We start from the raw sequence: 21,765 nt of genomic DNA on the forward strand, positions 1-21,765 counted from the left end.
TCCTTACTCTTTATCAAACATATAGCTTTTCTACTCTTATTCCTACTTATTCTGTGCTCCTGGAATACTCATTCGACAATTCAGACTATAGTTGCTACAATTTCATGGTCTCTAACCTCATTTAGTTCCTCAGAATTTTCCTTCAATCTTTCAACACTTCCTTAATTAGCTCCCTCTGGATACCAAACAAGACCTGAAAATATGGAGATATACCATGATTTTTAAAGTGATGATTTATTATCTTATGTGTTATAGTTCTGATCAAGTAAAATGATATTAAATAAAGCTCTAGGGCAATATAAGAATGATATATATTTGTTATATAAATTATCACTTAATTAAAATTTCTGTTCTTTTTGCTTTATTTTGCTAGCTCAAAGAGCTGAGAAGTTCAACATACGGATATGATACCCAAGTGAGCTGGAGGGAGTACACTGATCAATCTGAATTAATCCTGTAACTAAAATTTTTGAAGTATATTTGTCTAAATATATGTCACACTCTTTAACTCCAAGAAAACTTCCAAAATATCAGTCTAATGCCTCTTGTTATTTTCTTCATGACGTTCTTTGTATATGAAAAGTTTAAAGAATATGACCTAAAAACTTGAAAGAAAATGTACATTATATTTAGTATGAACTGTGCTTCAGAATTTGGTTAAGGTCACTAGATAATGGTACTTCATCAAATGAAACAAAACTGAAATGCATCTCATCTTTGATTTTTAGGCTTTGTTTTAAATTATGCAAATGTATAAATTATATGTTTTTAAAATTATAATAAACTATAAAGGTATATATGCTTTATATCTCTCTCATTTACTTGATTCCAATAGGCTCTCTTAAGAGGAAGAGAAATATGTAAAATCGACATAGTGTACTCAGATTTCCTCATAAACCAGGGCTATATTTTATGTGACACATATGTTATAGAAGAAAAGAGGTTGTGAGCCACTGGAATAGATCGATATTATAGAACACAACTGGAGTAGTTATTCAGATTTTATGCCAAAATTGCTTAATTACTACTAGTTAGGAGTAAGGTTTCATGCTGGCTGCTGGGGACATGAAAGAGGTCAAGACAATCAAGAATCAGAATCCGGTTTCTTTTCCTCTTCAAGCTTACACTCTAGTGGGGAAGACAGATATGAAACAACTAATTACCCACTCGTTATTTAATTATGGTTATGGTAAGTGCTGATAAGGGGAAGTACGCAGTACTGAGAGGTAAGAGGTATCCGATCTAGCTGAGTCTCCAGGATGTAGTTAGGGAAGGCTTTTCGAGGGATGGGAGGTTCAACTTTAAGACCTTCGGGCTGGCGTTAGCTAGGTCAGGGGGAGGGAAGAAGTGGCAGGGGACAGTACAACTGTTTGTAGGAGAAAGGCTCCGAGCTAGGGAGTAACTGAACTGCAAGCCAACAACGCGGCATCGCAACAGGGGCTGATGGGATGGGATGAAAGAGGTGAGGTGGGTAGAGGGCCTTCTAGGCTACAATAGGTAATTGAGATTTTTTTTTTTCCTATGAAAAACAGGAAACCACTGAAGGGTGTTTTCATTAGGGGTCAATTTATATGTTTAGTTTTTCTGTCTTCATTTTTAAATTTAAAATTCTGATCTCAGTAGGTTTTCTTAAGAAAACTATTTTTAAACAATTGTATGTGAAATGGTTTGCCATTTCTGCTCCAAATTTAGTTCTCCAAAGACACTGGTACCTAGAAAGAATACCACTGCATACCCTGTTTCCTCTGGAAATGCAGAGACGGTGCTTCCGTGGAGCTGAGAAGGGTCCTGAGAAGAGTCAGGAACTTTTCTCTCTTGATTTGGAGCAATATTGGGTATTCGATGCTGTTGCAAGTCCCACTTTCGAGCTACGTTGTTAATTGTTAACCTTTTCTTCTCCTATGAAAAAGAATTATATAATGCAACTTTTATAGCAGGAGGGTATCCCCGAAACACATCGTTTATACTACTTATCATACTTTTAAAAGGAGTCTATTCCTTAAAAGTAGCTACAAATAGTACCCTCAAAGTACAAGTGGCCTTTATTTACCCTGTGCATTCAAACATCTCAACAGTGGTCTATCATCCTTAAAGAGAAAAAATTACACACAAATAATAATTACTCCCACTGAAGATATGAAAATTCACTCTCTAAGTTTAATTTGACAGAAATTTTTACACTTGTTATCTAAGATTTTAATTTGAAAGACATTTATATGCCTTGGTATTTAAACATAGCAAGAAGAAAACTAATAATATCTTAATTTTCCTACCCAATAATTCAGGCCAGTATGATGGAACAATCTTGGTTGAAAGGTGGGGAGAAGAAGAGGGATTGATCGATGTTCCGAGCTTCACAGAATGAATTACAATGTCTGAAAACTACTTGTTACAGAAAGACTATGAAAAGAAATTGTACTAGGTTGAAATATTTCTAGGCAACTAGTACCATCCCAGATAAATAGAAAAGAAGTTAGTTAATTCATTATATGCAATGGATGCCTTAGGATAGTGGTTTTTCTTTAAGGTGCCTCAAATCACCTGGAGAACTTACTAAAACACCAATTGCTGGTTCTCACCCCATCCTGATTTAGTGTGTTTGAGGCGGAGCTTGAGAATTTGCATTTCTAAAAGCTCCCGGCTGTCCTTAAGGCTACTGCCCCAAGGACCTCACTGTGAGAACCACGGACTTCAGGTATTGGGGCTCCATGCTCTCACAGAAATATGTTGAGAAATGCAGATCTACACTACTGAAAGAAAATGTGCAAGGTTGAAATGTTTCTACTCAGCTTATATAAATTGATAAGGAAAATAATCAATATTCTGGTAAAGTGTCCATGATCGAAAGTTAGCATCTTTAAATGGCATGTCAATATGGTCAGAGCGCTGAAAGCAGACATCTTCCCTTTCCTCTTTACTGAGAGAACTCATCCAAGGACAGATGAGCCGCGTGACGCCGACCCCTCCTCACCTGCTGCCTCCGGAGTCAGGGTTAGGAAAATTCTTTGCCCATTTCCTCAGTGCAAATACACATGCAGAATAACGAACGTTTAGTTCCATCTCTCTGCCTATATTTGGACACCGACAATTTTAGCATCGAAAAATGGCATTGGGTAGGAATGAAAAGTGATGACAAAGCTTAATTAAAGCTAAACTTTCTAAAAGTTCTGTTTCTGTGTTTAAAAATGTTTTTAGCATGAGTTCTTTTTCTATTGCTTGGTATTTCAAATTTGACTGTTAAATGGGTTATACTTAATATGCATTTACTTCTGAGACTTTTGGACACTTTATGTAGGTCTTCCTTATCTAAAGCAAGTAGGAATCTGCTATTCTACTGTAAAAAATTTTTTTTCCCAAATCTACACTAAAAGGCATCTTACCTTAAGGAATTCTATTTTAGTTATTCATAGATAACTGGTACAACCCAATTCTTAACCTAAGTAGTGTCATTTTTGCTCAGTACCAGGCCACTTTGAAAGAGGCAGGGGCAGTGAGTTCACAGCAGATGGCTGTCATGCTGGCTTCGGGCCTTTGGTTTTCTGGCTCACTGGGAGTTGGCAGAAAGAAATATTCTTAATGAGGTAGATATAGCGGTATTTAGAAAAAAGATACACAATATCTTTATACCACTGAGCATGTTAGCAAATTTATAAGATACTCTGAAAATACAAACACTTTCCTATACCCACCCCAAAGTTAAGCTTCCTTTATTTGGGTTATTGAAATTAGATCAACACCAGGTTGACTAAAAGAATGGATATTTTTACTGGGGCCAGGAAGAGGGAAGACATATTTTAAAATAGGAGTGCAGCCTGGGGTCAGGTGGGGGTCGGTCACTGGCTGGCCAGGGCGCCACATAAGGGCTCTAGGTATCTATGGTGCAGGAAAAAAAAAGAAGCCCGAGAAAGGCTAGAGATTCTGCAAGGCAGAAGGGGGGTATCCGAAGGAAATCTTCCGCTCAAAGATCATGGATGCATTTGGCGTTATCAGTTATAGTCACGTTTCTAAAGCTACATAACAATACATTGCCAAGTCTGTGCTAAGGTGATAATTATTTTAGAAGATTCCAAATTTGCAGCTTTTGCCACTTGAGTCTACTCTTCATAGTCCGAGCAATACCATACCAGTATAGCCTGTAACTATCACTTCCATTCATTTCCAAGGTTGCAAGGAAAACAGAAAGGTAGAAAAGTAACAGAAGATATGTGTCAATGCACTCTTCCAGTCCCTTCATAACTACCCACCCACTTCTCTTAATGATCAGTATGTGTTGTCGAATGAAACAACAGCCAGCAAATGCTGAGGGTCTTCGGTATCATGATCTCAAATCTGGGCTAGGGCTAGAATCCAGGTCTCTTGATTTCCCATGCTTCTCCTCTAATTAAAAAAATTTAAAGCTAAATAACCCTCATAATTAAAGAGTCCTATTTAGTGACTTCAAGAGAAGCATTCACTATTTTTTGAAGTTTTCATAAAAATTTTCCAAACATGCAAAAACCATGTTGGCTAAATGTTTAATGGCATATTTCCAAAAATGCTGATAGTGAACAGCATCTGAATTGGGTATATAAGAAAAAAAATTTCAGTGGAAAGGTGGAGTGAAGGGCAATCTGTTGCCTAACACCAGGCTCAACTGGTAGCTTTAAAGCTAAATCACCAATGGAGTTTCTTTGTTTATTCTTCCTTTCCATGCTCTAGAACTCATACAAAAGTATTCTTTTGGTCTGAGAGCTTTAGTCTATTTATTTACTTATATATTTTTATTCATTTATTCATTCATTCACTTAGGCAGCTTATGTACAGCAGCTGTACAATAGGAAATATAGTGGACCCTTGAACAACATGGGGGTTGGGTCAGGGGTGCTGCAAATCTGTGTAAAACTTTGGACTCCTCAAAAACTTAACTACTGATAGCCTACCATTGACTGAAAGCTTTACCAATAATATAAACAGCTGATTAACACATATTTAGTATGTTAGATTAATTACACACTGTATTCATATAATAAAGTAAGCTAGAGAAAATAAAATATTAAGAAAATCATTAGGAAGATAAAATACATTTACAGTACTGTACTGTATTTACTGAAAAAAATCCATGTAACAAGTGCAGCTGCATAGTTCAAACTCATATTTTTCAAGAATCAACTCTACTACTTTTTCCAAATGAACCATTCAGAAAGTTTACCAATAGTAAACTTTACCAGATAGGCAATGGTAAATCTTGCTCCTACCTACACATTTAAAAAATTTTGCCAACTGTATTTCCTCTAAACCAAAGTGTGTTTTTGACCAACCCTTAGAAATATTCCAATAGAGGAAAGACTAAAAATTCTATTTGCTAAGTCAATAAAAAGATAGAGCTATCAAGAAGGGGCTTAGGTACATCTAATTAATGGGATGAGGGAAAACAGGTAAGTTGGGGGGGAGTCAGGAGGTTAGAAATAACAGCAAATGAGAAAATTGTATCATAACAGGTTAAGAGTTCTAAATACTTTTGAAGTAGTAGTCCTGAGCTGAGAGGGCTTGGGATCAAGTTCTTTTTCTGTTTTGTTAATTTAGGAGCAGTTTTCATAGAGTAAAACACACAGATTCAAGTAGTCTTTGATCAGTTTTGAGGAACGCATACACCTTTGTAACCCATACCCCTATCAAGATATACATTTCCATTGCACCAAGTTCCCTTGTTTCCTAGGTTTATTTTGTACAACTTTGTATCCCTACTAGTCATCTTTTGAATTCTAAATGGCATTTTCATTTTATTTTTTTTTTAAGATTTTATTTATTTATTTGACAGAGACACAGCGAGAGAGGGAACACAAACGGGCAGTGGGAGAGGGAGAAGCAGGCTTCCCGCAGAGCAGGAAGCCCGATGTGGGGCTCGATCCCAGGACCCTTGGGATCATGACCTGAACCGAAGGCAGACGCTTAACGCCTGAGCCACCCAGGCGCCCTGGCATTTTCATTTTAAAAAGAAAAGCACCTACATGACAATCAGCATGATATCCTTAGTTTTAGAACATAGTACAAGCTATAAACTTTAAGCTATCTTTATTTGAGTCATGATGTGAATATAAAATATTTAAAAGGAAATATTTAAGGAAAATGATGATATGCTAAATCATTTAAAACTAGTTTAAAACAAATTTTAATTCTTAAATCCTCAAAATCTTTACCACCTCTATATAAGAGAAGCTAATAGAGAAAGCTTTTAAATTTAAAGAGCAATTATTAAAAAAGAAACCCATGCATCAGAGCTCATTAAAATATCTCAGTAAAGATGATGGTCGATTACAGTGGTTTCCAAAATGAAGTGCACATGGCACAAGGATCCACAAGGTGATGCACTGGTGTGGAAAAAAAAAATGTAACTTGTGTTCTTTTTATTTTTTATCCCTTCCTTTTAAAATCTGTAGCTTTCGCATGTGTTTTATAATGTACATTATTGTTGCATTTCACAAGTACAGGCTTATTTATAGGCAACTTATGAAAATTATAAGGGTATTTATTTATAAAAAAAATTCTACCAATAGGAGTGAAAACTTTACAAAGTTGGGAAACTGCTTTTCCAGCTGACTAGCTAGCGAGCTTCAGTGCAGTGGGAGTGTGAGCACATGCATGCAGACATTAGGGAAAGTACCTTAAGCAAGGACTGTTTATAACTTTCCCGTTTCTTCTCTTCCTCCTTTTTGGCTACAACAGATGCCATACGCCTTTCTTCTTCCTAAAAGCAAAAAACGTTTACAAGTATTATTAAGTATTTAACCTCTTCTATGCGATTTCTTTGGTTCTACAAATCTAGTTTTCTTTGTGAGAAGCATACTACTTGCTAATATGCCTTCCTAGAAAGTTAGTCTTTTCCTCTTCTTTTTTCTTCCCAATTCTAAAGAACTGTGTGCTCTTAACTTTACTCCCAACTCTTGATGTGAGATGAACCCAGCTAATACAAGAAAGAAAATAGAATGAGAAGAGCAAGAAGCAACAGGGAAGCAGGTTTACATAGTTTTTCTTTGTATGCCATGTATTACAGTTTCACATATAAGACTTAAAAACTTTCTACTATAATGATAAAAATGACAAGAGTTATTTCTCACAACTTTTATTTGACCTATGGATGCAAACCAGAGCTTTTTAAATACTAAAACAAGTATGAAAGCCTTTTAAAACTCTCCATTGATATTAATAAATTATTCACCATTAATATTATTACTTTTACATTATCTTTAAGTTGATTTGGTCAGTCTAATTTCTTAAATTCTAAAAACCAGGGCGCCTGGGTGGCTCAGTTGGTTAAGCAACTGCCTTCGGCTCAGGTCATGATCCTGGAGTCCCAGGATTGAGTCCCGCATCGGGCTCTCTGCTTGGCAGGGAGTCTGCTTCTCCCTCTGACCCTCCCCCGTCTCATGTGCTCTCTCTCTCATTCTCTCTCAAATAAATAAATAAAATCTTTAAAAAAATAAAATAAAAAAAAATAAAAAATAAAAAAAATAAATTCTAAAAACCATAAAATAACATTAGAGTTTAAAAAAAATTTCAAAAATCAGTCATAATTCCAACATACCGACTCATATCTTATCATTTCTGTATCACCTTACAGTATTAACTATAAACACATTTTTTCTTTTTTTTAAAGATTTTATTTATTTATTTATTTGAGAGAGAGAGAGAGAGAGAGAAACAGCATGAGAGGGGAGAGGGTCAGGGGGAGAAGCAGCCTCCCTGCTGAGCCGGGAGCCCGATGTGGGACTCGATCCCAGGACTCTGGGACCATGACCTGAGCCGAAGGCAGTTGCCTAACCAACTGAGCCACCCAGGTGCCCAATAAACACATTTTTTCAAGTTACAATCTGTATACACAGTGTGGATCATGTTTTTTCCCCTAAAGATTGTGAAATTTTAGTAAACTATAAACATGTAATTTAAAATTTTAGTATCAAAAGATTTGTAAGTATTCAAAATGATGTCACAATTTGAGAAAAACAATTCCTTCCTAAAAGACGAGCTTGAATATATCTTCAGAGATAGGAAATCATAAAAAGTAATTTAGCACATTTGAAGGAGAACTCTTACAGAAATGAAAAATTATACAAACTGCAATGAAAAATCCAATGGAGGGGAGCTGAAGAGCATACTGTACACAGCTGAAGAGAGAATCAGGTAATGGAAAAACAGGTCAGAAGAAATTTTCCCATATGCTTTCATAGCACCCTATACTCCCCACTATATCACTTAACCTGTTCCATTTTAATCTCTGCTACTCTCTCTCCCCTCTCCTACCCCAATATGTCTTTGAAGGTATGGACCATGTCAGCTCCTGGTACATCGTAGATAGTTAATAAATATATATTTGAAGAATTGATTATTAAATATACATCTTCATATATCTGTTCAACAATTTCCTAAAACTGGAACCACTAAATCAAATGGAAGACCTATTTCTAGGACTTCTGATATGTTTACAAATTGCCCTCCATAAGTGTGGCACTGATTTCCATCCCTACCAGAAGTCAGCATTTGATTTAAAACATGACAGATAGTCATAACAGCTGTTCACCAAATATTCCTGTGTCTTCTCACATCCAGGCAATATTGTAAGATGGCAATTCTTGCCCCTTATCAGTTAGGTGCTGTCATGTGACTTTCTTTGACCAATGTCAGATGAACAAAAGTGACATGTGTTTATTTCTGGAGGAAGTTTATTCGGGAGGAAGCTTTCAAAGACAATGTATGGGATAGCTGTTCTCTCTCTCACCTCTGCTATAGAACCTGCAAAGCTCCACATTGTGGGTACTTCGTAGGCCTTGGTTCTGGAATGAAGACAACACAGAGCAAAGTTTCCAGACCACATATATACATACATACTACAGACAGGCAGTATGAACATGAAATAAACTTTGTTGCCTTAATCCACTGAGGTCAGAGAAGTTGTTTCTACAGCATCATCTAGCCTACCCTGACCAGTATATATATATCATGTTAGAATTAAGGAAGGACAAAGAGGCCGTGAAAATGTATTCAAGGGGGTGAGCCATTATAAATGCTTCTGAATACAAAGAAAAGACCTAGACTAAAGAAGGACATAAAAGTGCACAAAGAGAAATTACCACAAAGTTAAAAAGAAAACTAGAGATGCATCCACTGGAAGACTCTAATTTTAGAAACAAGGTAATGAATACTCTGAGAAGGTTAATAATTTATACAAGGTCATACAGCTAGTGACAAAGCCAGATCAGGACCAGAAGACATAGCTTGTGAGAAATGGAATTTGTATTTTTATAATAAGGACATGTTTAAATGTATTTTATTAATTTTAGGAAGATAAAAAAGGTTAAAACTCAATAGTAATCTGCTATATGATTTAATTGTTTTAAGGGGAATGGAAATTGAATGTGACTTGTGAATTTAAAATCTTTTACGATATGGAAAATAGTTATTCTTGGTGTTCGAAGCTAAGCAGAGCTTCTGAGGTGAACTCAAGACATTCAGAAGCTTGATTCCTAGCTTCACAACGTAGCTGGACTAACAACTATATTAAACTCTTTTGTTCAGTAAGTACTGATTTGGTACCCATTAAGTATACCCTATTTCAGAACAAACTTTTTAAAAGAGCAAAATATATTGATGTTCAATTGTTGACTCATCTATAAAATGTGAACTAGAAACAGATTGGTTATTCAAAGAGCCAATTTCAAACAGTACTGGAAACTGTATGGATCACGTCCTACACATACTTAAGGGATGATTTCATCAGATTTTCAAAAAGAATTTGAGCTTCTATTAAAGGCAGTAGGACTTTAAAAGGAAGGCTAAACCTAAGAAAATTGGATACATGCCAAATCAACTCAAATATTGAGTGTTTTAAGGAATTTATACATCTAATGACTATATTTCAACCCAAATAATTATAGAGTAACTAAACTTGGAAACAAAAATTAAACCTCTAATTGTAAAGATAAGCTATAAATCTGTTGGTAAGAAGGAAAAAAAACTGTAAACTTCTGGCATCTTCATGATAATAGTTCAATTTCTGGGATAAAAGCCATATCCTTTATATAGCAAAGCAAAAGGATCTATCTAGGACCAAAAAATCTTTTTCCCTTACTTCAGTCTGTTATGAAGATAAAATGTAGAAATTATTTCAAAGTAATTAATAAGTACAGTGATTTAATAAGTGTTTGATAACTTAGATTATACTCTGTTAGCAGACTATTAAGGCCCTAAAACAATGCATATTTTATACAAGAAAAAGTTTTGCTCCAAATAAATAATAGTAGTCCTAATGTACACAGTAATTTATTATGTGGAATTAAAAAAAAAAATGGCAATGTGGGTTTTTAACCATATACTTTAAGATAGTTATAAAAGACATTGTTTTCCTTGACTACAACAAATATTAAAACAGACTTTAAAATCGGAGTTTTTGTCTAGAAGAGACAGTTCGTATCTTTCATTCAAATGATCTTTTTTTTTTATAACAGAGAAAACTGATCTTTCTAGGTCCTAGTTAATGTCAGAGTGAAGGATGGAAGCCGTATCACCTGACTTCTCTTGGCCCGGGGATATTAAGCCGTTAAATACTAGGTGGGGGAAAAGCCAGAACAAGCTAGGTTATGATACCATAACAACTTCAAAATTTACATTGGCTTACGACAAAAGTTTACTTCTTGATCATGCAAAGAACCCTGCAACCGTCCTCCTTGTAGTGCCTAAGTATTCCCAGGTGCTGTGATCCAATGGCATTTTCAATTCAATACATGCTCCCACAATGGCCATCACACAGGAGAAAAGTAGTGAAAATTACACATTGCATTTTTTTAAATTTTATTTTATCATGTTATGTTAAACACCATACATTACATCATTAGTTTTTGATGTAGTGTTCCATGATTCATTGTTTGCGTATAACACCCAGTGCGCCACACATTGGGTTTTAAACGCTTCTGCCTGAAAATTACATACATTACTTCTGCTCACATTTCAAGGGCCAAAGCAAGTTGCACAACTACACTTAAGTTCAAAGGGGAAGGGAAATATAATCTCCCACCTGCCCAAAAGAGGAGGATCAAAATGTATCAGTAAGCATTAGTAACGTCTGCCACAACAGAAAACTCACTTCTGTCTCAGACTGCTCCAGTTTTTGGAGGGCAAATTGTAAACAAGGTCATATTAAGCCAACTGAATGTGCGTCTGAAGTGAAAACTTTATAAATTGTGAAACTGTGTCTATTTCAGAATTCTGAGAATAGTGTCTGTGTTAGCAAAATACTGCCTTAGAAATTAAAAGGAAAAAATCCTGCCCATCCTAGAATTGTCTATACAATGTCTATTCTCTATTCTACAATTGTCTATACACTGTCTATTCTCTTTTTTTTATGGACAGTTGTGAAGATATGTGAAGACCACTGTAATATCTTCCTTATGTCTTCTCCTCTGTCAACGAATTGTGCCAGGTTCTCTGGAAATACTCCAGTTTGTTGTCACCCCTCTAACACTAATAGTCCAGGTGTAATCTGACCATCGAAGAAAAAAATGGCGACTACTGTGTCTATTTTTCTGAATTCTCTATTTTGATAAATGATATTCTTTTAAACCACATAACTTCTAATAATCATATCTCACAATTAACTCAATCTGAACTTAATTTGCTAAGTCCCATCTCACATAAATCTGCATTTGTGCTGAGAATTGCTTGTTGTCATGGAGTCAAGATCAGGATTTTCAATGTATCTATTTTTATCTTGCTAAATTCTGCTTGTTTTTCTACACTAGAGGTCAGCAAATTTTTTCTGTAAAGGGCCAGATAGTAAATATTTGGGCTTCGTGAGTCACAAAAGATCTCTATCACATGTTGTTTTTCTTTTCTTTACTTTCTTAATACAATGCTTTAAAAATATATAAACCATTCTTCTCTTGTTCAAAAACAGTCTGCAGGATGGATTTGGCCCACAGGCTACAGTTTGCCAAACCTTGCTGTAGATTATTGAGCTACTTTGGGATTCTGTTTTGATTAACCAGTATATCAGCATCTCCAAGTTCTCCAGTTCCTGTCAATCACATACTTTATCAGAATAAAAGAAATATTCTCATTCAGTCATTAACAAAAATCTTGAATCAAAGGGTCCCAAGGAAAAAGCCTCAAGGCACGCCAGTACAGACTTTTCTACAGGCTGGCATTAATCCATACTTCTTGTGCCATAGGAACGCTCGAATCACAAATTCACTTCACTATGTTGTCATACATCTTACTCAGAGCAGTATCGTAAAAGACTTTGTCAAAAGCTTTGCTTAAATACCCAAACACTATCTCTAACACTCCTCTGAGAGGGCTTATTTACAAAAGCTAAAATAGAAAATTAATTTTGTCGAGGATGAATTGTTTTTAGTGAACTAATGCTGCCTCCTAGTGACCAATCCCCTTAGTACTCACAACTCATCTAATAATCCAATTTCGAGTTCCTTCATACTCGGCATCAAGTTTACTGTCACGATTTGTGAAATTTATATTCTTTCCTTCTATGATAAAAAGACAGATTAGTTCATCTTACCTTGCAGGTACTCTACTATTCTACACTGCTTCTCCGATAAAACTTTCAAAGGTCTAGCCATTTATTCACTACGTTTATTCAATACTGTAGATCAAAGACTGGCAAACTCCAGTCCACAGGCCAAATCCGTCTGTCACCTATTTTTGTAAATAAAGTTTCATTGGAACAGAGCCATGCGCATTCATTTATGTAGTGTCTATGCCTTCTTTCACACTACAGTGAGTTCAGTAGTTTTCAATAGAGACCGTATGGCCCCCAAAGCCTAAAATATTTACTATCAGACCCTCTACAGATAAAGTTTGCCAACCCCTGCTCTAGATCAAACTTCTCTGTTCACCTATCCTAGGCTTCACTTTCCTCATCTTAATATTTATTTCTACTTTTTACAGACTAAAAGCCATTCTTAACAGAGATAACAAAAGCAAAACAGGAACTGAGGCCATCGACTTCTATTCTCTCTTGGCCTCATATTATCTTTTGCCATTCCTCCAGATCAGCGCCCACCCCCCCACCGAAGCTCTCACTCTAACTTATCTCCCTGCTTCTCATCTCGCCCATCCTATCCTCCCCAATTCATCCCCTGGGTTGCTACCAAGATAGGCAATTTTTTTAATAGGCAAATATAATTTAACCACCTTAAACTCTTAGGGCTTCCTATTATGCCCAAGACAAAAGCGAAACTCTTCATTATGACAAAATGCCCTTCATGGCCTAGGCCTGGCCTGTCAGACACCCTTTGTCCTGCTACTCTCCTCCATGTATACTCAGTGCTCAGCCATGTTGAACTGCTGTCAGTTGCTATATTCCCTTCCTTACCTCTCTCTGCATTTTGCATGCCTTCATTCTCCCTGGAACACTCTCCACAGATATATCTTCCTTCTTTTGAACCACTCTTCAAGCCCCAGTCAAGTATTTTCTCCTTTGGAACTTTTCCTATTTCCCTGGTAGACGTAGGGGTGCTTTACCCTTCAATTTTTTAAAAAATATTTTATTTATTTATTTGAGAGAGAGACAGGGATAGCGAGAGAAAGCACACGAGTGGGGAGGAAAGGGAGAAGCAGGCTCCCCAGTGAGCAGGGAGCCCAACGCGGGGCTCGATCCCAGGACCCCGGGATCATGACCTGAGCCGAAGGCAGACGCTTGACTGACTGAGCCCCCCAGGCACCCCTTTACCCTTCAGTGTTGCTGTGCTGTGCCTATGTACATGCTCACATGTGTGTGAGCGTATATACAAAAATATACATATCTATCAATTGATCTTCTCTAGCTTGGCATTTTGCATGATAACCTGTCTGCACTAGACAGTGAGTAACTTGAGGGCATGAATGAATTATGATTCTGATCTTGTCAGCTCTAATGTCTAATATAGATCCTACTATAGGAACTTTTCAGTTCAACGTGCCTAAGAATGCTCAGGAATTTTTTCATGGTGCTTGTAAGTCAAAAGAAATGTGTTAATAGCTCTGTTTACTCAGTAGTTAGTAAACAACTTATTAAGTGTTCAGGTTCTAGCAACTTAGTAGCCATTTGAAAAAATAATGATACATGTAAATTCAAAGAAAAAAATATACCTACCATTCTTAAAGAACCACAATTGCTTACCAATGAAATCTGTATAACTGTAGGACATTACACTACTTCTCAAGTACACTCTCAATCTCTCTCTCTTAGGTAAGTAAATAAATAAAGTCTTTAAAAAAAAAAGCCTACTGAGAAAAAAGGTATGCTGTTTCAACAGTAAAGTTACTAAAAAGTCATAAATAAAAGGTAAGACTAAATACTATGAGTCCATACTGATATGAATAAATGAATAAACCAAAATTTTTATGAGGAATGGGATTACAAAGGGAAAGAGAATAACTTCACATGGAGAAGGCTGGCAGACATCATCTTAATTATGGTGGCCAACATCAATAAAGGGATAAATAGAATACCGTACCACTTGATAGGATGAAATGAGAAAAATCAAAATCATTTCTGTGATATTTATGCAAAAGTCTATAAAAATTGATCGTGAGGAAACATCAAAAAGCCTAAATTGAGGGTCCTTCCAGAAACTGTAATCTTCATAAATGTTAGAGTCAAGACTTGAGAAACTGTTCCTGAAAAATAGTGATGAGGGAGACCTGACAACCAAATGCACCATATGCAATATATAATTCCAAACCGGACTGTTTAGCTACACAGAAATTATTGACATAATTGGTAAAATTTGAGAGTGGTGTGAGAATTAGACACTAGTAATTATTCAGTGTTTACTTCCTAATTTTGTTGGTTATGTTGTGTTTATATAGGAGAATGTCTTTGCTTGCAGAACACACACACTAAAGTGTTCAGGATTGTTAGGTAATCCAATCAGCAGCTTACCCTCAAATAGTTCAAGAAAAAAAAGTACAGTTTGCTACTGTACTTACAACTGTTCTGTAACTCTGAAATTGTTTCCATTAATTCTAGAAAATGGAAATTTTGAACCTATAATGACAAAGAGTAAATCAGTGGTTGCCTGGGCATGGAGGTTGGGTGGGGAGGGATGGAAAGGAGGGATAACAAAGGAGCATGAGGAAACTTTTTTGGGTAGTGGATTATGAAAAAGCTTGACTATGGTGATGTTTCACAGGTGATATACATGTTGAAATTTATCAACTTGTACAGTTAACATGTGCAATTAATTTTATGCCCATTATACCTCAAGTAAAGCTTTTAGTAAGACATGAATTTTTTTTTTAAATTTCTCAAATTAAACTGTGAAGAAGCAGATGTACAATCCCGCTCTGTGTTTAGCAGAACAGCTGGCCCTGCTCCCATCGCAGGTGATTTTCTCTCATTTCTCACCAGGCAAACACTCATGGAATGTACAAAGACAATGATTATATATAGCATCATTCTCCTTTATTTCAGGCATGGAAGTAGATAAACTTCACTCAATTAAGACTTTAATGAACATTACTACATTCTCAGCACTGTGTGAGACAGGGAAGGAAAGGAAATAAACATGTATAGGATATCTGTATATATATCAGGCAAGGAAGAAGAATGGCTTCTGACCTTAAGGATTGTATACATCAGCTGGGTAGGCAAGACTGACAGATAAGTTCACTGTGAGAAACATAATATATAATTAAGTACTAATTTATATAAATGAGTTAGCTTCATTTCTTACCCCATCCATTTCAACCTCACCAGGAAGAGTAATTGTTAAGTACCAAAGATGCTTAATTAAGAAACACATGGAGGGACGTGTGGGTGGCTCAGTCAGTTAAGTGTCTGTCTTTGGTTCAGGTCATGATTCCAGGGTCCTGGGATCAAGCCCCGCATCGGGCTCCCTGCTCAGTGGGGAGTCTACCTTTCCCTCTGCCTGCTGCTCCCCCTGCTTATGCTCTCTCTCTCTGACAAATAGATAAATAAAATCTTTGGGAAAAAAAAGAAACACATGGAGATAAGGGTGAAAGTATGAAACCCTGTTTACAGGATAGATTTGAACAAGCTGAGGACAAAGAACTGTATCTCCATGCTGGAACAAAAAGAGGCAGAGCCCCCAGAAGACCCCTGGCATTAACGAATTCATCAACACTTGTAACTATCCGCTGGTCACCTGAGATGTCCATGATATTGCTGAGACAGAAATGTAAAATGCACACATTGTGAAAATGGCTATAGGCAATGAGTCAATTGGCAATTGAATAAACTTAGCTGACCACTCAGAATCCACATCAAAATTAGCAGAGTCTAGAAGTCACAAAACAAGTGGAGGCTTAGGATATTTTTCTAGCTCTGAGATTATCAAACTGAGATCATTAATAGATGATATCTGAGATAGTAAAATGTTCAAATAAATCTGATATATGCAATGAAAATTAAGGCAAATTTCTTTATTACAGAACTCCTAAAAGCCTATAATATGCAAATGTGCACTGTACACCTAAAAGGTGCATATATAGCATTTTGCTTAGATCAGGAGTCATATTAAAACATCGAAGTATAGAACATACCTAACATGCAGATAGAATGAATAAAAAAGAGCTATTTTGAGAGGTATGGCGTCAATAACAAGCACAACAGCTCCATGCGATGCTTCCTATGAGCCTCATGCTGTTCTAAGGTTTAGGGCTTTATTTTATCTTGACAACAACCCTGACATAATTATGACCCCCCCGCCCCCCATTACTTTGAGGAAAATGAGATACAGAAAGGTTAAGTAAATTGCCACAGGTCATTTGGCTAGAAAATGGTCAAGCCAGGATTGAGACTCAAGCAGTCTGGCTTTGGCACCCATGTTCTGAAACATTACATTACATAACTTAATGCCATTCTTACTCATCCATTCCAAGATAAATTTTTAGTTGGGTATTAACCAGAATAAAAAACAATCACGATGATTAATTTAAATAAAACAACTGTGGTGATCAAACAATCATGATGACTAATTAATTATTAGTTTAAAAAAAAAACCTGTTAAAAAGGAAACCACAGACCCAAAATGGCATCACTTAAGTTAAGGCCACAAGCCAGTAAACCAAGACTTACTACGTAACCTAACTGTAGTTTAGACGCCCCCAGAAATGTAATCTGTAACCAGTCAACCTGTGAATTTCCTGGTCAGGACTAGGAAATTTACTGATAGGCCCCTTCCCTTCCCTTTAGAAGGGTGACCTTGCCTAAAACAATGGATCCTTTGCCAATAATTTCCCTTTTTCCACTCCCCCTCTACCTTTAAAAACCTTCCTTTTTCTGTAGTCATTGAGAGCTCCCCTCCACTTGCTAGACGGGATGCTGCCCAATTTATGAATTGATTAATAAAGCCAATTAGATCTTTTAAATTTACTCAGTCGAATTTTTTGTTATTTAACAGCCCTGAATGAAATTGGGAATAAGGGACAGGTGGTAAAATATTTGTAATTGTAATTATGAATTATATAGTCATGATAATCCATAGTTTATTAAAACTAAGAAGCATTTCTAAGCAAAGAATATGCACCCAGTCTCTTAATCCACAGTAAAGACAAGATGGTAAGCACTTCAGAAGAGCTCTCACCGTGACTCTCTTCATATCCAGCTGGCGCAGCTGCATCATATTCTGAAGGATAGTGTGTTTGTACCATGACTCTTGAGCTATTGGATTGCCATCAAAAGTGATGTCTGAGAGAGAAGAAGAGTCAGCAAGGCAGCAAACACTTTCAAAACTGCAGGAGAGACAGAAACCACTGGATTATTGTGAGACCTTCCAATAGTACTTTCATTTATTTAATATACATTATTATTTTAGAATAGTTTTAGATTTACAGAAAAATTAAGATAATACAGAGCTCCCATATACTCCGCACTCAGTTTTCCCTATTATTAACATCTTGTAGTAGTATTGTACATTTTTTTTACAATTAATTTACAATTATTTACAAATAATTTACAAATCATTCATTCATTCCTTACTTTCTGGCACTATAAGATTCTCTAGACTCATATTATTTCCTACCCCAGTCCTAGAATCAAACATTTCTCCAAGGAGTCATGGTTCCTTTTATTGGAGAATGGTACTGGAACCAAAGATCTGGTGGCTAGGTATACTTTTCGCCACTGGGGTGTCATTTTTTTCATGTCTTCTGATGACAAAGCAAGGAAATATATGTGTGCATACTAACCTGTGTGTATACATATTATCTGTAATATGTAACATCTATGTCTATATTAAGCTAAACATGAGTTCACACTGATGTTCCCCAACTCTAATCTGTTATCAAAAGGATCACTCTAGCCTCTTTCCCTTGCTTATCTGTAAATTCCTACTCCAACAAGGAGAAATCTCTCACCAGCTCTGATCCATTTACTTAATTGTTCAATTCTAGAACATATACATAGTGGTATCAGAATTTTCAACCTGAATCCCCATGGGAAACAACTTTATGAAGTATAGCCGTTATGTGTAATTCCCTTAGCATTTAGTCTTACACATTCATTTCAAAGTTACTTAGGTCAGCACCTCCCCTCCCGCCACCCCTTTCAACAGGCTGTTTCATACAGTTGAAATACACTTAGCTTCTCTTGTCATAGTCTATATTCATTCCTTCCTGGAATCCTCTAACCTCCTAAATATTTTAATTTGCATACATTAAGTTTCACTCTGTGCTTTAAAGTTCTGTGGGTTTTGACAAATGCATAAGTATCATACAGAATAGCTCCATGACCCTAAACAATCCTATTCAACCCTCCTTTCTCCCTCAATCTCTGGCAACCACTCATCTTTTTACTATGAAGTTTTGCCTTTTCCAGAATGCCATATAGCTGGAATCATACAGAATATAGCCTTTTCACACTGACTTCTGTCACTTTGCAATATGCACTTAAGGTTCTGCCATGTCTTTTTGTGTCTTCAGAGAGCACATGCTCTCTCTCTTTTATCACTGAGTAATATTCCATTGTCTGGATGTACCACAATCTGTTTATCCATTCACCTACTGAAGACATCTTGGTTGCTTCCAGATTTTAGTGATTATGAATAATGTTGCTATAAATATTTATCTGCAGGTTTTTGTGTGAACATAAGTTTTCAACTCAAACTGGGTAAATACTTAAGATTGCAATTGCTGGATTATATTGTAAGACTAAGTTTAGCTTTGCGAGAAACTGCCAAACTGTCTTCCAACGTGGCTATAACATCTTGCATTCCTACCAGCTCCACATTCTCATGAGCATTTGGTATTTGTCAGGTTGTTTTTTTTTTTATATCAGTCATTCCAGTAGGTGTGTAGTGGTGTCTCATTATTTTAAAATGCAATTCCCTAATGTCAAAGGATGTTGAACGTTTTTTTCATATGCATATTTGCCATCTGTATATCTTCTTTGCATTTATAGTTCTTGTGCCCATTTTTTAATTGAGTTGCTTCCTTATTTTTGAGCTTGTGCTCATCATGACAAGGGCATTCCTTAACCCTCCCCTACCACCGTTCCCCTCTGGAAACCATCAGTTTGTTCTCTATAGTTAAAAGTCTATTTTGGGGGCACCTGGGTGGCTCAGTTGGTTAAGCGACTGCCTTCGGCTCAGGTCATGATCCTGGAGTCCCGGGATTGAGTCCCGCATCGGGCTCCCTGCTCGGCAGGGAGTCTGCTTCCCCCTCTGACCCTCCTCCCTCTCATGCTCTCTGTCTCTCATTCTCTCTCTCACAAATAAATAAAATTAAAAAAAAAAAAGTCTATTTTTGGTTTGCCTCTCTTTTTTTCCCTTTACTCATTTATTTTGTTTCTTAAATTCCACATAAGACTGAAATCATATGGGATTTGTCTTTCTCTGACTGACATTTCATTGAGCATAATACTCTCTACCTCCATCCATGTCACTGCAAATGGCAAGATTTCCTTCTTTTTTATGGCTAATATTCCATTGTGTGTGTGTTTGTATATATATGTGTGTGTGTGTGTGTGCATATATATATATATGCACACACACACACATATATATATATATATGCATATATATATATATGCACACACACACACATCTTTTTTATCCACTCATCAATCAGTGGACACTTGGGTTGCTTCCATATCTTGGCTATTGTAAATAATGCTGCTATAAATATAGGGATGCATGTATCCCTTTGCTTTAGCGTTTTTGCATCCTTTGGGTAAATACATAGTAGTGCAATTGCTGAATCATAAGGTAGTTCTATTTTTAACTTTTTGAGGACTCTTCATACTGTTTTCCATAGTGGCTACACCAATTTGGACTCCCACCAACAGTGTACAAGGGTTCTTTTTTCTCCACATCCCTAACAACACCTGTTGTTTTTGTGTTGTTGAATTTTTGTATATCATGGATATATATAAAATATACCTATATACATATAATTTAACAGATTATAAGATTTGTGAATATCTCTCCTAGTCTGTGACTTGTCTTTTCACTTTCACTTTCTTAATAGTGCCTTTCACAGGGCAGAAGTTCTTAATTTTAATGATGCCCAACTTATCAATTTTCTTTCATGTATCATGGTCTTGGTGTTATATTTAAAAATTCATCACCAAACCCAAGAATGCCTAGATTTTCTCCTAAGTTTTCTTCTAAAAGTTCTATAGCTTTGTGTCTTATATTTAATCTACAATCCATTTTGAGTAAGTTTTATAAAAGGTATAAAGTCTATGTCTAGATTCTTAATGTGAATATCCAATTTTTCCAGTATCATCTTGAAAAGACTACCCTTTCTCTATTGAATTGCCTTTGCTCCTCTGTCAAAGATTACTTGACTATATTTGTGTGAATCTGTTTCTAGGCCCTCTATTCTTTTCCATTGATATATATGTCTACTCTTTCACCAATACTACACTGTCTTGATTACTGTACCTTAACAGTTAAGTCTTGAAATAGGTTAGTGTGAGTCCTCCAATTGTGTTCCTCAGTATTGTGTTGCTATTCTAGGTCTTAGCTTTCACATCAAACCTTAGAATCCATTCGTTGAGATCAACTTGCTGGGATTTTGATTGGGACTTTATAAAAATTGAGGTATAATTGACATACACTATATTAATTTCAGGTATATAACATAATAATTCAATATTTATATAGATTGTGAAATGACCACCACAATATGTCTAGTATAACACCCATCTCCATACAGTTACAAAATTTTTTCACAGAATTTTTTTCTTGTGTAAGAACTTTTAAGATCTACTCTCTTAGCAATTTTCAAATATGCAACACAGTATTATTAATAGTAGTCGATATGCTATACATTACATTCCCATGACTAATTTATTTTATAACTGAAAGTTTGTATCTTTTGACTTCCTTCATCCATTTCACTCCCTGCCAGCCCATGCCTCTGGCAACCACCAATCTGTTAACTGTATGTATTAGCTCATTTTGCTTTTTTGTTGTTGGTTTTTGTTTTTGTCTTTAGATTCCACATATAAGTAAAACCATATGGTATTTGTTTTTCTCTGTCTGACTTACTCCACTTAGCATAATGCCCCAAAGTCCACCCATATAGTTGCAAATGGCAAGATTTCATTCTTTTTTATGGCTGAATAATATATATCCATTACATATATCTCGATCTATCTATTCATCTATCCAGCTATCCATCCTACATTTTCTTTATCCATTCATCTGTCCATTGACACTTTTTTTTTTTTAAGGAGGAGAAAGTGCACAAGTGGTGGGGAGGGGCAGAGGTAGAGAAAGAATCTTAAGCAGGCTCCGTGCCCAGCGTGGAGCCTGACATAGGGCTCGA

General features: G+C 36.1%; 1 protein-coding gene across 6 annotated transcripts in view; it reads right to left on the reverse strand.

Annotated features, from left to right (window-relative positions):
- LRRC49 (leucine rich repeat containing 49) overlaps nt 1-21,765 on the reverse strand; it is a 171,986-nt gene that overhangs the window by 57,155 nt on the left and 93,066 nt on the right. For all 6 annotated transcript variants that reach the window (XM_064570223.1, XM_064570225.1, XM_064570222.1 and 3 more), the window contains 3 exons: nt 17,577-17,724; nt 6,641-6,724; nt 1,736-1,899 (listed from right to left, as the gene is read on the reverse strand). In XM_064570223.1, coding sequence (XP_064426293.1) covers nt 1,736-1,899; nt 6,641-6,724; nt 17,577-17,724 — 396 coding nt within the window. The remainder of the gene's footprint in view (nt 1-1,735; nt 1,900-6,640; nt 6,725-17,576; nt 17,725-21,765) is intronic.

Source organism: Mirounga angustirostris, unplaced genomic scaffold (assembly GCF_029215605.1).
Source record: "Mirounga angustirostris isolate CCGP_5_RB_7025 unplaced genomic scaffold, mMirAng1.0.hap1 SCAF_9, whole genome shotgun sequence".
Taxonomy (NCBI): domain Eukaryota; kingdom Metazoa; phylum Chordata; class Mammalia; order Carnivora; family Phocidae; genus Mirounga; species Mirounga angustirostris.